Source organism: Myxocyprinus asiaticus, chromosome 6 (assembly GCF_019703515.2).
Source record: "Myxocyprinus asiaticus isolate MX2 ecotype Aquarium Trade chromosome 6, UBuf_Myxa_2, whole genome shotgun sequence".
In the NCBI taxonomy this organism is placed as follows: Eukaryota; Metazoa; Chordata; class Actinopteri; order Cypriniformes; family Catostomidae; genus Myxocyprinus; species Myxocyprinus asiaticus.
In genome coordinates this window covers 54,673,660-54,686,763 of record NC_059349.1, presented here as the reverse complement: position 1 = coordinate 54,686,763, position 13,104 = coordinate 54,673,660, and the positions used below count along the sequence as shown (strand labels likewise).

At 37.1% G+C, this 13,104-nt stretch overlaps 2 protein-coding genes across 2 annotated transcripts in view; one reads left to right on the top strand and one right to left on the bottom strand.

Annotated features, from left to right (window-relative positions):
* Positions 1 to 4,360, top strand: part of nectin4b (nectin cell adhesion molecule 4b) — a 33,551-nt gene extending 29,191 nt beyond the window's left edge. The window contains exon 11 of the mRNA XM_051701504.1: positions 5 to 4,360. Within this exon, the coding sequence (XP_051557464.1) occupies positions 5 to 292 (288 nt within the window). The 3' untranslated portion in view covers positions 293 to 4,360. The remainder of the gene's footprint in view (positions 1 to 4) is intronic.
* A 141-nt stretch (positions 4,361 to 4,501) lies between these two features.
* LOC127443038 (zinc finger and SCAN domain-containing protein 20) lies at positions 4,502 to 11,097 on the bottom strand. Its single transcript, XM_051701517.1, has 2 exons — positions 9,280 to 11,097; positions 4,502 to 8,134 (listed from the first exon to the last, which is right to left on the bottom strand). The coding sequence occupies exons 1-2, from the start codon at positions 9,491 to 9,493 to the stop codon at positions 7,281 to 7,283; spliced, it is 1,068 nt and encodes a 355-aa protein (XP_051557477.1). The 5' UTR covers positions 9,494 to 11,097; the 3' UTR covers positions 4,502 to 7,280.
* Between the last annotated feature and the right edge of the window lie 2,007 nt (positions 11,098 to 13,104).

The window sequence follows — 13,104 nt, the reverse complement described above, 5'->3', positions numbered from 1 at the left end:
TCAGGATTCTGGTCTTCACCGAGATCAAAGTTCTCCTCCGGCCATGAGCACTGGTCCTGCTGGAGATAAGGAGACGGGTGGAGAAGGGTGGAGACGAGGTTCTCGAAGAGAGATTCACAGAGAGGAACGTGACCAGAGAGATGGAGAAGACAGAATTCCTGAAGGAGAAGAAGGAAACTCTCATCAGTTATCCGAAGCCATAACGAACTACTTCCAGTGCAGTAACGGTGGACTCACTCCAAAGGCAAATCCAAATGCTATCATACTACACCCACGAGGACAAATGATCTAGTGAACTACAAATGGTGATGTTTGAACTCCAGGAATGAAGATGTAAATAAAGTGTTTGGAATATTTAGTTTTATCGTCTCTATGATCACTACACAGGCTGTTAAAGGGATAATTTATCCCAAAAATTAAAATAATGTTATCATTTAGTCGCTCTCATGTTTGTCCAAAACAGCAGGATGTTCGTTCTTCTGTGGAACACAAAAGCAGATATTTAGCAGAATGTTCATGCTGCTCTTTTCCTTTCAATGAAGGCATATAGTGAGCAGGGGTCGGATTCACAAAAATGTTAAGAATATTTATAAACGTTGCTGGTTTAAGAAAGAATATAAGAACATTCTTAATAACCGGGAATACAAAATATTCAGGAATGTCATCCATACTACTCGTGTGCTATAATTCCTAAATGGTTGCTAGGTTGTATGCAGTTGCTAGGGTGTTAAAGTGATAGAATAAAAAGAATGATGTAAAGATAGCAAAAGAAAGTGATGGAGTGATGGATAGGAAGGATGAGTGGTGGAGTTATAGGATGTAGATTGAATCCTCTAAAGGAGTTATTACAGGAAAAAGTTTTCATACCTTGAATGGAAGTCAAAATGACATGAGGCCTTTTCGGAAGTCCGATACTGGAATACCGTAATTCCGATCAGTTAGAAAAGATATAGCACACTATTCGGGATTAGTCTGAAGGTCTGTGCAGAGTTTGGTGCATGTAGCTTAAAAGCTCTACTTGGTTGCTAGGGTGAGCTCAGTTGGTTGCTAGGCAGTTTCCAGAGTGATACTAACAAGGCTGCTTGCTGGCCTGAGTCATACGAGCCAACAATGAAGTCTTTATGATATTCTGATCCGGAGATATCGATCTAAGCTCATTTTAATGGAAGTCAATGGGTTTTGGTTGCTAGGGTGAACTAAATGGTTACTAGGGTGTGGCTAAGTATTGTCCAGCATGAAATGTAAAATCTAAAGGCGCCTTTCTGAGTCAAATAAGCCAAAGTTGAAGTCTCTGCGATGTTGTGGTGCAGAGATATGTGTTTTGCTACACGGTTGCTAGGGTAAGTCCATCTGGTTGCTAGGAAGTTGCCAGGGGATCCTAAAAAGGCTGCTTGCTGGACTGAGTGTAATGAGACAAACCTGAAGACTCTATGACATTCTGATCAGGAGATATCCATCTAAGCCATTTTGAATGTCAGTCAATGGGTTTTGGTTGCTAGGGTGCTTTTCCTCACAAACTGACCCCTTTCTTTCTCTGTAGATATCGACGAAATATCTACATATAGTTTTGTGAAAAAGAAAACACTGGCTGTATGACAGTATTTACCGTGAATCTACTTTGGAACAATATTTATTGTGAATACTTAATTGAAATTAATTGAAATATTTTCTCTAATCTAATAATGCGAGGAAGTAAACACTGATATTGTGTAGAAAAAAATACAGCCTGTTAATTAAATATAATGTAAATATATTTCAGAGAATATTTTAATGATTTGTTGTGGCTTTAGTACAATGACAAATAAAGGCCAATTATTTAATTTTGGTAATAATATGCAGTCTAAATATCAAGCTTACAATTTTTCACACATGGTAAAAACAATTCATTATACATTAAAATATCTACAGTGGCAAGAAAAAGTATGTGAACCCTTTGGAATTAGCTGGTTTTCTGCATTAATTGGTTATAAAATGTGATCTTATCTTCATCAAAGTCACAAGTATAGACAAACACAATGTGCTTAAGCTAATAACACACAATTATAATCCATGTCTTTATTGAACACATCCCATTAAACATCCACAGTGCTGTGGAAAAAGTAAGTGAATCCTTAGTTTAATGACGTCAATAAAATCTAATTAGAGTCAGGAGTTGCAAACCTGGCATCCAATTAATGAAACGAGATTGGAGGTGTGGGTTAGAGCTTCTTTGACGAAGCATCTGCTGACGTGGGTTACAAAGGGTTGCAAAGTTATCTTGAAGAGCTTAGATATTCATCTGTCCACAGTTAGACAAACTGTCTATAAATGGATGATTTAGTACTATAGGTACTCTCACTAGAAGTGGCCGTACAGCCAAGATGACTCAAAGGACACACTGCAGAATGCTAAATGAGAGTGACTGATAAAGACCTGAAGGAATCATTGGAACTGGTTAACATCTCTGTTCATGAGTCTACTATACAGAAAGCATTAAACAGGTATGGTGTCCATGGCAGGACACGATGAAGGAAGCCGCTGCTTTCATACAAAAACATTTCTGTGTGCCTGAAGTTTGCCAAAGACCACCTTGACACTCCACAACACTACTGGGAAAATGTTTTGTGGACTGATGAAAGTACGGTTGAATTGTTTGGGGAAAATATGCAGCACTATGTATGGCATAAAAAGGGCACCACATACCAACATGAAAACATCATCCCAACTGTGAAGTACGGTGGAGGGAGCATCATGATTTGGGGCTGCTTTGCTGTTTCAGGGTCTGGACCGCTTGCCATCATCGAGGGAAAAATGAATTCCCAAATTTATCAAGATATCCTACAGAATAATGTCAGGGTGTCAGTGCGCCAGCTGAAGATCAGTAGAAGTTGGGTGATGCCGCAGGACAATGACCCTAAACATCAAAGTAAATCCGCTACAGAATGACTTTAGAAAAAGAAAATCCTCCTTTTGGAGTGTCCCAATCAGAGCCCAGACCTTAACCCAATAGAGATGCTGTGGAATGACCTCAAGAGAGACATTCACAACAGACAGCATAAGAATATGACTGAGCTGAAGCAGCTCTGTAAGGAAGAATGATCCAGAATTTCTTCTGAATCAGAAACACTTGGTTGAGGTTATTGCTGCCAAAGGAGGATCAACCAGTTATTAAATCCAAGGGTTCACTTACATTTTCCACATCACTGTGAATGTTTAATGTGATGTGTTCAATAAAGACATGAAGGATTATAATTGTTTGTGCGTTGTTAGCTTAAGCACATTGTGTTTGTCTATATTTGGTAACTTCAGTGAAGATGAGATCACATTTATGACCAATTAATGCAGAAAACCAGCTAATCCCAAAGGGTTCACATACTTTTTCTTGCCACTGTAGCTAGCTTTATATTTTAATGCAAGGGCATCATCATACAGTATTTGGGGTCTAAGGCAATAAACAGTTTTTGAGCTGAACAGCATCTGTCCCCATTCACTTTTATTTCATGGTAAAGAGCAGCGTGAACATTCTGCCTAATATCTCCTTTTGTGTTCCACAGAAGAAAGAAAGTCTAAGGGTTTGGAACAACATGAGGATGAGTAAATTATGAACAACTAAATCAAACTCCCTTATGTAAGAGGATGTGATGGGAAAATGAAGGATTGCAAGAGAGTTTTCAAAGTCATTCGCTGGATTATACGAGCATATCAGCTTCAAAGAGATTTCAACAGTATCAACATGTGATCTCAGACAATTGATGAGTCGTGTATATAATTGCAGGTATATGCTGTGTGGTTTAAATATATGCCTGAGAACACCTGCGCATCTCTGCTGACTCAAACATACTGACTTTAAATGAATCTACTGGACCAAGTCTGTGCGAAAGTTGTGTTGATCGTAATTTGTGCCTCTTCTAGACACCGTCTACCTCTGAAGATCTCATCACACAGTGCCAAGACTACAAACATTTAAGAGATAATTATAAGTAACCTATTGGTGGTTTGACTTCCTAAAACATGACAAAACGTTGTTCGTTAGAATGGCACATCATCTTCTGGCTCAACCAGTGATGTTATTTTGGGCCGGGACTAGCTGTTTGGCCGACCAATGGAGAGTTTAGAAATCTATTTGGAAACATTTTTGGAAGTACGCCACTAGTGCCACAGAAATGACACATTTTACCAGTCAAGCTAGCTTCAGTGTGTTTAGATAATGGACAAAAGTCTGGATTAGAGGAGATTGTTGGCGGTAAATCCATTCCAGGTGTTGAACGCCAGTCTTCAGATGTTCTTGTTTGAAGTTATAAATCCATTAATTGCCAGTTATATTTAGTATTTGTAATGCTGTAATAAATGAGTGTGGGAGATCCTCTCTCAAAGAGATGTATATTAATAGTATCAGTAAGTGGCCATTGGCTCACAAATGTATTATATTTGACTTAAATTTTGGGTAGAGGCTTGCCATTTTTAATTCAAAACTAAAAATGACGAAGTATTTCTCTCCAAATGTTCTTAAAACCTCCTGGAAAAAATGTTACTTACCTTACAGAACTTGTAGCATTTATTACTGTAAGAAATGTATTATTTTTTTAAAATGCAGCTGTAGCTAATGCCAAGTTGACAGTTTTACTGTATAAAAAATAAGGTATTTTGGCTGTAACTATGATGGTGAATTTTTAGCCAGATTTTGGGAGCAATTCGATCATCATTCAATAGTGAGAAATGTTGTTTAACTTTTTACCCAGGAAACCTTTAACTACTAAAAACATGAAACTGGTTTGTCTAGTCCTATAACCAGTAATATTTAAAACTTTGGAGTGTTTCCAATTTTCTGAGCTCTATTTACTTTTTTGAATATTTGAGAAGCTTGATTGCATCGTCAAGGTTCGTTCACACTGACAGTGATGAAATTGCGCAAGTCGTTAAATTGTCGGTTAGTAGTAGGCGTACCTACTCGACTCGTTGAAAATGAATGACTTCCAATTACTTTATTGCTGCAAATCGCTGTTAGTGTAGCTGACTATTCTGTGAAACACTTAAGGAGATGGTAGGCAGAATGTTAGTCTCAGTCACCATTCACTTTCACTATTTGTATTTGTATATCGCTTTTCGCAATAGAAATCGCTTCAAAGCAGCTTTACAGAAAAAATTCTGTAATGTCTTAAAGTGCCTAACATCTTTTGTGTTATATTAATAATAAATACAGTGAATAATGACAGAGTTTTTTTTGTTTGTTTTTTGGGTCCCCTATGCCTCTATGTACATAAGGTGATTTTTGCATTTTGTATTTTTTCTAATGACACAGGATTGACAAAAGTGTTTATGAAGAGAAAAACAAAGGAATACTGATCAGTGAAAAACTTTAATAAATATTAATTCGCATTAAAGACACAGGCACATCTTTGGAAACAGTACCGAGAGAGTTTATTAAAGGCACAGCAGTCCGAACAGACTTCAGATATGAGGGAACGCTTGAGGGAGAATTCAATAATAATAATAGTGTTGTTTAATTATGAAAATGATGCTTGGTTATGCAAATTGGGTAACAATGTAAAGATTGAAGTTCTGAACACTTTCAATTTAAATGCGGTGCAGTGCTATTTCAGCACATTTATCAGCTGGTTAAACTGGACTGTATGGTGCTAAAGTTTAGTACGGAGCCCCTTTGAGGACAGGGAGGGAATTTATTTTCTGAAGTAGTTTTGCATTCTCAGTTATTTTGGGTTCCCTCGCAATCGATTTATCTATCCCTTGTATAGTACAAATTTTCCCCATGTTTTTTGGCGGAATGATTGATTGGTTTTTATTTTACTGTATTATTGTATAAGGTTTTACTACAAATATAATGGTTAAAATATGGTCACTGTGGTAAAACCATGGTACATTTTGTGGTTATGGTTTTACTATTGTTACTGTTGTAATACAATGGTTAATTCTGGTTAATACTTATTTCAAAACTATTTGCAAGGAAACAAAACTATTGAGGGTGAATGCAAAACTATTGGGAAGGAACGCCAAACTATTGCGGGGGAACGCCAAACTATTGAGGGGGAACGCCAAACTATTGCGGAGGAACGCCAAACTATTGAGGGGGAACGCCAAACTATTGAGGGGGAATGCAAAACTATTGCAGAGGAACACAAAACTATTGAGGGGGAATGCCAGACTATTGCAGAGGAACGCAAAACTATTGAGGGGGAATGCCAGACTATTGCAGAGGAACGCAAAACTATTGAGGGGGAATACAAAACTATTGGGAAGGAACGCCAAACTATTATGGAGGAACGCCAAACTATTGGGAAGGAATGCAAAACTATTGAGGGGGAATGCCAAACTATTGCGTAGGAACGCAAAACTATTGAGGAGGAATGCAAAACTATTGCAGAGGTACGCCAAACTATTGCGGGGGAACGCAAAACTATTGGGAAGGAACGCAAAACTATTGAGGGGGAAAGCCAAACTATTGCGGAGGAACGCAAAACTATTGAGGGGGAATGCCAAACTATTGCGGAGGAACGCAAAACTATTGAGGGGGAATGCAAAACTATTGCAGAGGTACGCCAAACTATTGCGGGGGAACGCAAAACTATTGGGAAGGAACGCAAAACTATTGAGGGGGAAAGCCAAACTATTGCGGAGGAATGCAAAACAATTGGGAAGGAACGCCAAACTATTGTGGGGGAACGCAAAACTATTGGGAAGGAACACAAAACAATTGGGAAGGAACGCCAAACTATTGCGAAGAAACGCAAAACTATTGAGGGGAATGTAAAACTATTGCGTGGGAATGCAAAACTAGTGCGAGGAATGCAAAAGTATTGAGCGGGAACGCAAACATCTTGTGAGAGAACGCAAAATAATTGCGAGGATACGGAATATTTATTGTTAAGGAATGCAAATTTTGAAGGAACGCAAAACTTTTTGTGAGGGAATGCAAACTATTGCGAATGCAAAACATTGGTCAACTCAAAACTATTGTGAGGAATGCAAAACTTTTGCTAGGAAACGCTAAATGTATTGTTAAGGAACGCAAAACATTTTGTGAGGGAACGCAAATCTATAGCGAGGAAATGCAAATTATTGTGAGAGAATGCAAACTATTTCAAGTAAACGCATAACATATTGTTAGGGAACGCAAAACTATTGCAAGGGAACTACTATTGTGAGGGAACACAAAACATTATCAGAAAATAAATTCCCTTCCTGTCCTCTAAGGGGCTCTGTAATATTCTGAAAACTACGATTAATCCCTGAATGTTGCATAAATGTCTGTGAACATCTTAATCAAACAATCTTGTGGACGTTCGTCAGCATGCTTTCGTCTGCGTCTGAGGTTTTCTGTGGATTTTCTGGTGCGTGCGCAGGTTGCTCTGTTGTGAGAAGTTCTTGCCGCAGGTTCCGCAGCTGAAGGGTTTCTCGCCGGTGTGAATGCGCTGATGCATCTGCAGGTGACTGAATCGGTCGAAACTCTTGCCGCAGAAGGAACAAATGAACCATTTTTCTCGTATCGTCTCTCTCCTGTGAGCAGACATTTCTTGGCCTGTACCGAGATGTGGTATCGTAAATGCATGTGTGGCTACATTACTGCGGTTGTGGTTCTGAAATGGTAAACACTGCGGTACTGTGACGTTTTCCAGTGGTTGTGAGAACATGGACTGTTGCGTTTGGATGAAGTTTGTATCCGTTCTGTCAGTTCTCTGCGGTTTGACTGAGTTCTGGTTTACGGCCTCAAAGTTGAGATTGTTCAATGTTTGTCTAGTGCCTTCAGTTGCTTTCACAGGCATATATGAGCAGTGTGGATCTACTGTGGATTCCTCAGTATTTACACTGACATCATCAGAGGACCACGACTGTGTTTCCCTAACGTTGACGTCAAGTTCCGTGTCTTCTTGACAGTCTAGATGTATGATGTCTGATTCAAACTCCACTTTTGTCTCAAAGTCCAATAGTCCATCAAAGTCTTCTTGATTCTCAGGGCTGTTGAGATCTTCAGTGATGGTCTCATCCTGTCTGTCTGCACTCTGGGTCTGTGTGAGTGCTTCTAAACAGGAAGTGTCCTGAATGCTGCTTCCTGCATCACTGTCTGTCTGGTCGTCTGGATTCAGATCAAGTTCAAGGTGTTTAACAGGTTCCTGACCGGCTTCACTGGACTGTGGACCACCTGGAGAAGTAAGACAAATGTAAATACACATTGAACTCTCCTGTCAAAACACAGTAACTACACCAACGCTGTGACTTCAGAGTTTTTCAACTGTGCAAATGTGGAAATTTTCATTTTTTTTCTAAATCTGCGCATAATGGAGCCAAACTCGTCTGTCACTGGAAAGATCATAAACTCAGATGCACATAAGTCATAACTCAATTTTGGCAGTACCTAGGTCTCATTATTATGAATATGGTAATCATGTTGTAGCATCTTTTTTTGCATACAATGAAAGTGAATGGTGACTCATCACGATATCCCAAATGTGTATGACTTTCTTTCTTCTGCAGAACACAAAGATTTTTAGCAGAATATTTCAGCTCTGTAGGTCCATACAATGCAAGTGAATGGTGACCAGAACTTTGAAGCTCCAAAAAGCAAATAAAGTCAGCATAAAAGTAATCCATATGACTCCAGAGGTTTAATCCATGTCTTCAGAAGTGATATGATAGGTGTGGGTGAGAAACAGATCCATATTTAAGTCCTTTTTTTACTATAAATCTCCACTTTCAAACAACCCTCTTCTTTAGTTTTTGTCGATTCACATTCTTCATGCATATCTCCACTTACAAGGCTGGGAGGAAAATTTACAGTAAGAAGGACTTAAATATCAATCTGTTTCTCACCCACACCTATCATGTCTCTTGTGAAGACATGGATTAAACCACTGGAGTCATGGGTTACTCATTGTATGGACAGAGCTGAAATATTCTTCTAAAAATCTTCATTTGTGTACTGCAGAAAGAAAGTCATACACATCTGGGATGGCATGAGGGTGAGTAAATGATGAGAGAATTTTCATTTTTGGGAGAACTGTTTCTTTAAATGTTCAACGGAGGGGATGAAAAATGTCATATGGGTTTGGAACAACATGAGGGTGGGTAAACAATTACAGAATATTCACTTTTGGGTGGATATAATTTAAAGCTGCTATTGTTAGAGGTAAACCAGCTTGACTGAAATGCCCAAAACACCCACTTTAGCTAGTTTGCTGGTCTTAGTTGTGCTGTTTTTGTTTTTTCCTGCCTGGCCATCTGAAAAATGTCTAAACACCCCTCTGGAACCTCTGACCAGATTAGTTTTATCTCTCCTGGTTTATTTACCTGAGCTGACAGCAGTAATCTCTCTGTCTTTGACACACTGCAGTATTCTCTCCACTGATGTGAGTTTCATCTTGAGCATCTTGATTTCTGCGTCTCTCTGTGTGATCTGCAGTCTCATCAGCAACACTTCATCTTCATGCAGTTTAATGATGTCTGAAACAGCACACTCCATCACTGACTTTAACCGAGTTTGGAATAAAGCACTGCTCGACATGTTTTCGTTTTAAATCAATCGACTAATTAAACAGTTAAAATGAGATCTCACTGACAGTCTCGATAGTTGTATTTACTTCCGTGTTTAGCTTTGATTGCCGTAATGACTGGAGAACGGAGAAAATGCATTTGAAGTGACCAAAATAATTTTGTTGGATTGTTTTTAATGTGTCGTGGTATTCTTTGAAGTATCTTTGGTGCTTTGTAAATACCATCATCTGATACAATCACTGTACGATGATTCCACCACAGTAACTTATAAATACAATTACCAGAGATCTTTTATGTTCATGGAATCCTTCAACTAGCATTTTACGACAGTAAGTCACAGTTTGCGGATACCATACAAATGAAAGGGGAGAGCCGTAAACTGACACAAACCTGTCGCAAAATCGTCCGTGACATCTAAAAAAACAAACAAAAGAAAAACAGCAGTTTTATCGCGGTAAACTCCAAACATAGTTCACTCCAAAAGTATTGTTTAGTGTAAAACATATTGAAGATTAGCGGCCAGGCGGTCAATTCATTAAGTGATGAGCTGTGTTCTCACAAACGCAGTTTATTCAGCACACTGAAGCATTTCCTCCATAGACATCCCTTCAAAAAGTACGTCCTCTAGTCTCCTCGCCAGTGCACCGCACATAGAATGTCTACGAAAGCGCCGCGTTATGCTATTTTAGGCTAAGGTGTTGCAACCTCTTCAAACGGGCTCTGCTATTACTATAGTAATGCGCCATTTTGTGGACATGTACCCAGGACCTCTTCTTTAAAGGAATATTCGGGGTTCAATACAAGTTAATTAAGTTAATACTTTTTCATTTTTGTTTTTTCGATCATTTTGGCTGTGTTAATGCCAACGGCATAAATTTTGCCAAAGGTGTGTATTTTGGGGGGAAGTTTGATATTTCAACCTCAGTTCCTATAATACATCTATAATACACTGTATACACAAAACAGTTACGCTCAGGACCTTCAGGACAAAAATGTCCCCATTGAAACCCATTAAAACTGCAATATTTGATCCCAGTGCCATTAAAGCATAAAATCATGAATTCTATGATATTATGCTTTCATTCTGGAGCCCTGGCTTCAAAATTTACATTTGTAATATTTTCCACCAGATGGCGCCATTTTTATCATGTTTAGCCTATGGAGCAAATACATGCTTTTTCCCTATTTTCTGTTTGCTGTATTATAGAGCACTGCAGGCCAACTGAATAAATTATACAGATAAAATTGTGTGGGTGTGTTGGTATGGATGTCAGAGTGTGTTTTGTATGTGTGGACTGAGAAGTGTGTGTGTGTGTGTGTGTGTGTGTAAGATCAGGTATGATCAGGACTAATGTTGGTTAAAAAAATCAGTCAGTGAAAGTTAAAAAATAATATATATCATATTTGTAATAGTTTTTTATGTAGACATTTTTGTCCTCTAAGGTCCTGAGTGTGTTTTTTTTTTTTTTTTTAATCTGACACTGCACAAAAAATAATAATGTATCAAAATCAACGTTGTTGCTAATCATTGACATATTCCAGACTGATAATAAAAAAAAAAATTTAAAAAAAAATCCCCTTAGCATTTAGTATATGGAAAAAAATAAATAAAAAAATAATATATATTATTATTATTATAATTATTATTATTATTTATTTTTTCATAAAAAACAACAGTGGCATTATATAAACAAACTGGCATTTAAAGGATTAAAATCCTGAAAATGAATGAATATTTGGTAGTTATAATCAGGACTGATGTTGGTTTAAAAAATTCGCATTGAAAGTAGAAAATAATATGAATATAATTTATAATATTTTTATGGCAGTTTATTGACGCGGACATTTTTGTCCTCGAAGGACCTCTGAGTAACTTTATTTATTTATTTATTTATTTATTTATTAATTCTTCTGTTAAAACTCGTGTATTATTTGAGCTGCAAAGTTGTTTAAAATATATTTTACTGTCGTTTTAGGGTTTGTTGACATTACGTCGTCATGGCAACGAAGTTTTAAAATTGGCTATAACTTTACACAGAAAACGTTAGTAAGCATTTTTATGACACTAAAATCTTAAATCTTAAACTCTTGGAATCGACTACATAATTTCAGAAAATCAATTCCAGTATTTTTGGAACCAAACAGCCTGACGATCTGATATCATGGTATAATTTCTAATGAAAAAAAAAAAATTAAAGAAGAATAAAAAAATTGACCTTTTATTTGATGTTTAGATATGCAAATCATCTTTAAACATCAATTCAAATAATGTATTACTGGAAAAGGACTTTTATTTAACTATTAGAGTTAACTGTGGATTACCATTTTTGTATTTTGTTTTCTTTTAGGAAATGAAATGATTAAAAGATCACAGTTCTTCGTTTGTTTGAAGCATAAGACAAAAATCGTCCTGAGATTTGAATGCGGCTCAATTTGAGCCTCCGAGCGCCCCCTAGAGGAAGGGCTGTGTCTAGCAGGTAATGCCGCGGGCAGTCGAAGTCTCGCGAGAGGTTCACTCGCTGTTACGAAGGCAAGAGTGAAGGAAACGTGTGAGTGAATTCGGCCGCTGACGTAAACACGGAGCGCCGGAAAGAGCGCCAGAGATTATTTTTTTAAATTTTTTTTAAATTTTTTTTATTTATTGCAGAATTTATAAACAAACATGCAACATATAATACACAAGTTCAGTATAAAGATATATAGAAAACAGTCAGAGGAAACAGCTCTTAATAACATGGATAAAATATTTTAAAATAAAATGAAACAAATAAATAACCCAGTTAAGTTCAGTTATTTACTATAGTCGGGAAGTTTTTTAGGATGTCCTACAATTTTTGTTCTTTTTGGACCTTTTAGAGTTTTTAGAGATTTCAAATACAATTTAAATTTGTTTAAAAAAATAACAAATTTGGGGGATGATTTTATAATTCTACACTTGTGGATACAAATTTTTGCTAGGCACAGAATTGTATTACAACAGAGTTCATTGTCTTTGCTTTGCAATATCAAACCAAATGTTATGTCGTCTCTGGAGACAGAAGACGGGAATGAAGAGATCTTTTGCTGTATCCAATTATGTATGTCACACCAAAATATTTGTACCAGGTTGCATGAAAAAAATACATGGTCCGTAGTTTCAACATCATTTTCACAAAATGTGCATGCATTATCACCAAAGCGAAGTCTAAGTAATTTTTTAGAGGGGTAAATGTTGTTCATAACTTTGAAGTGTGTTTCTTTCATTTTGGGGGGGTATAGGATGTGTTAAATATATTGTTCTTAGTTTAGTTATTGAATTTGTATCAAATTTATGCAGGATGCCATTTTTGTTGGGCTTTTCAGGGTATTCGGTGATACAACTTCTAATAAAATGATTATTGAACTTTTTATCCAAAATCAAAATCCCTTGAATTGATAGTGGAGCCAGTCGTGGCTGTATCATTTGGTATGTTAATGTATTTCTTATTAGACAAACAAATTCTTGGCGAAGTGCTTTATATAATTTAGTGAAGTCTGATTGTGAGGGTTTGAAATTATGTTTAATGCAAAATTGTTCATAGTTTAAAAGATTGCCACTGGCATCCATTAAGTCAGTTATGGACCATCTATTCCTCTCAAACC

Bases quoted from the DNA above. Each gene is read 5' to 3' on its own strand.
- LOC127443038 (XM_051701517.1), bottom strand. From the start codon at position 9,493: ATGTCGAGCAGTGCTTTATTCCAAACTCGGTTAAAGTCAGTGATGGAG. The intron at 8,135-9,279 runs GTAAATAAACCA...TTACTTCTCCAG, and splicing joins GATTACTGCTGTCAGCTCAG to GTGGTCCACAGTCCAGTGAA.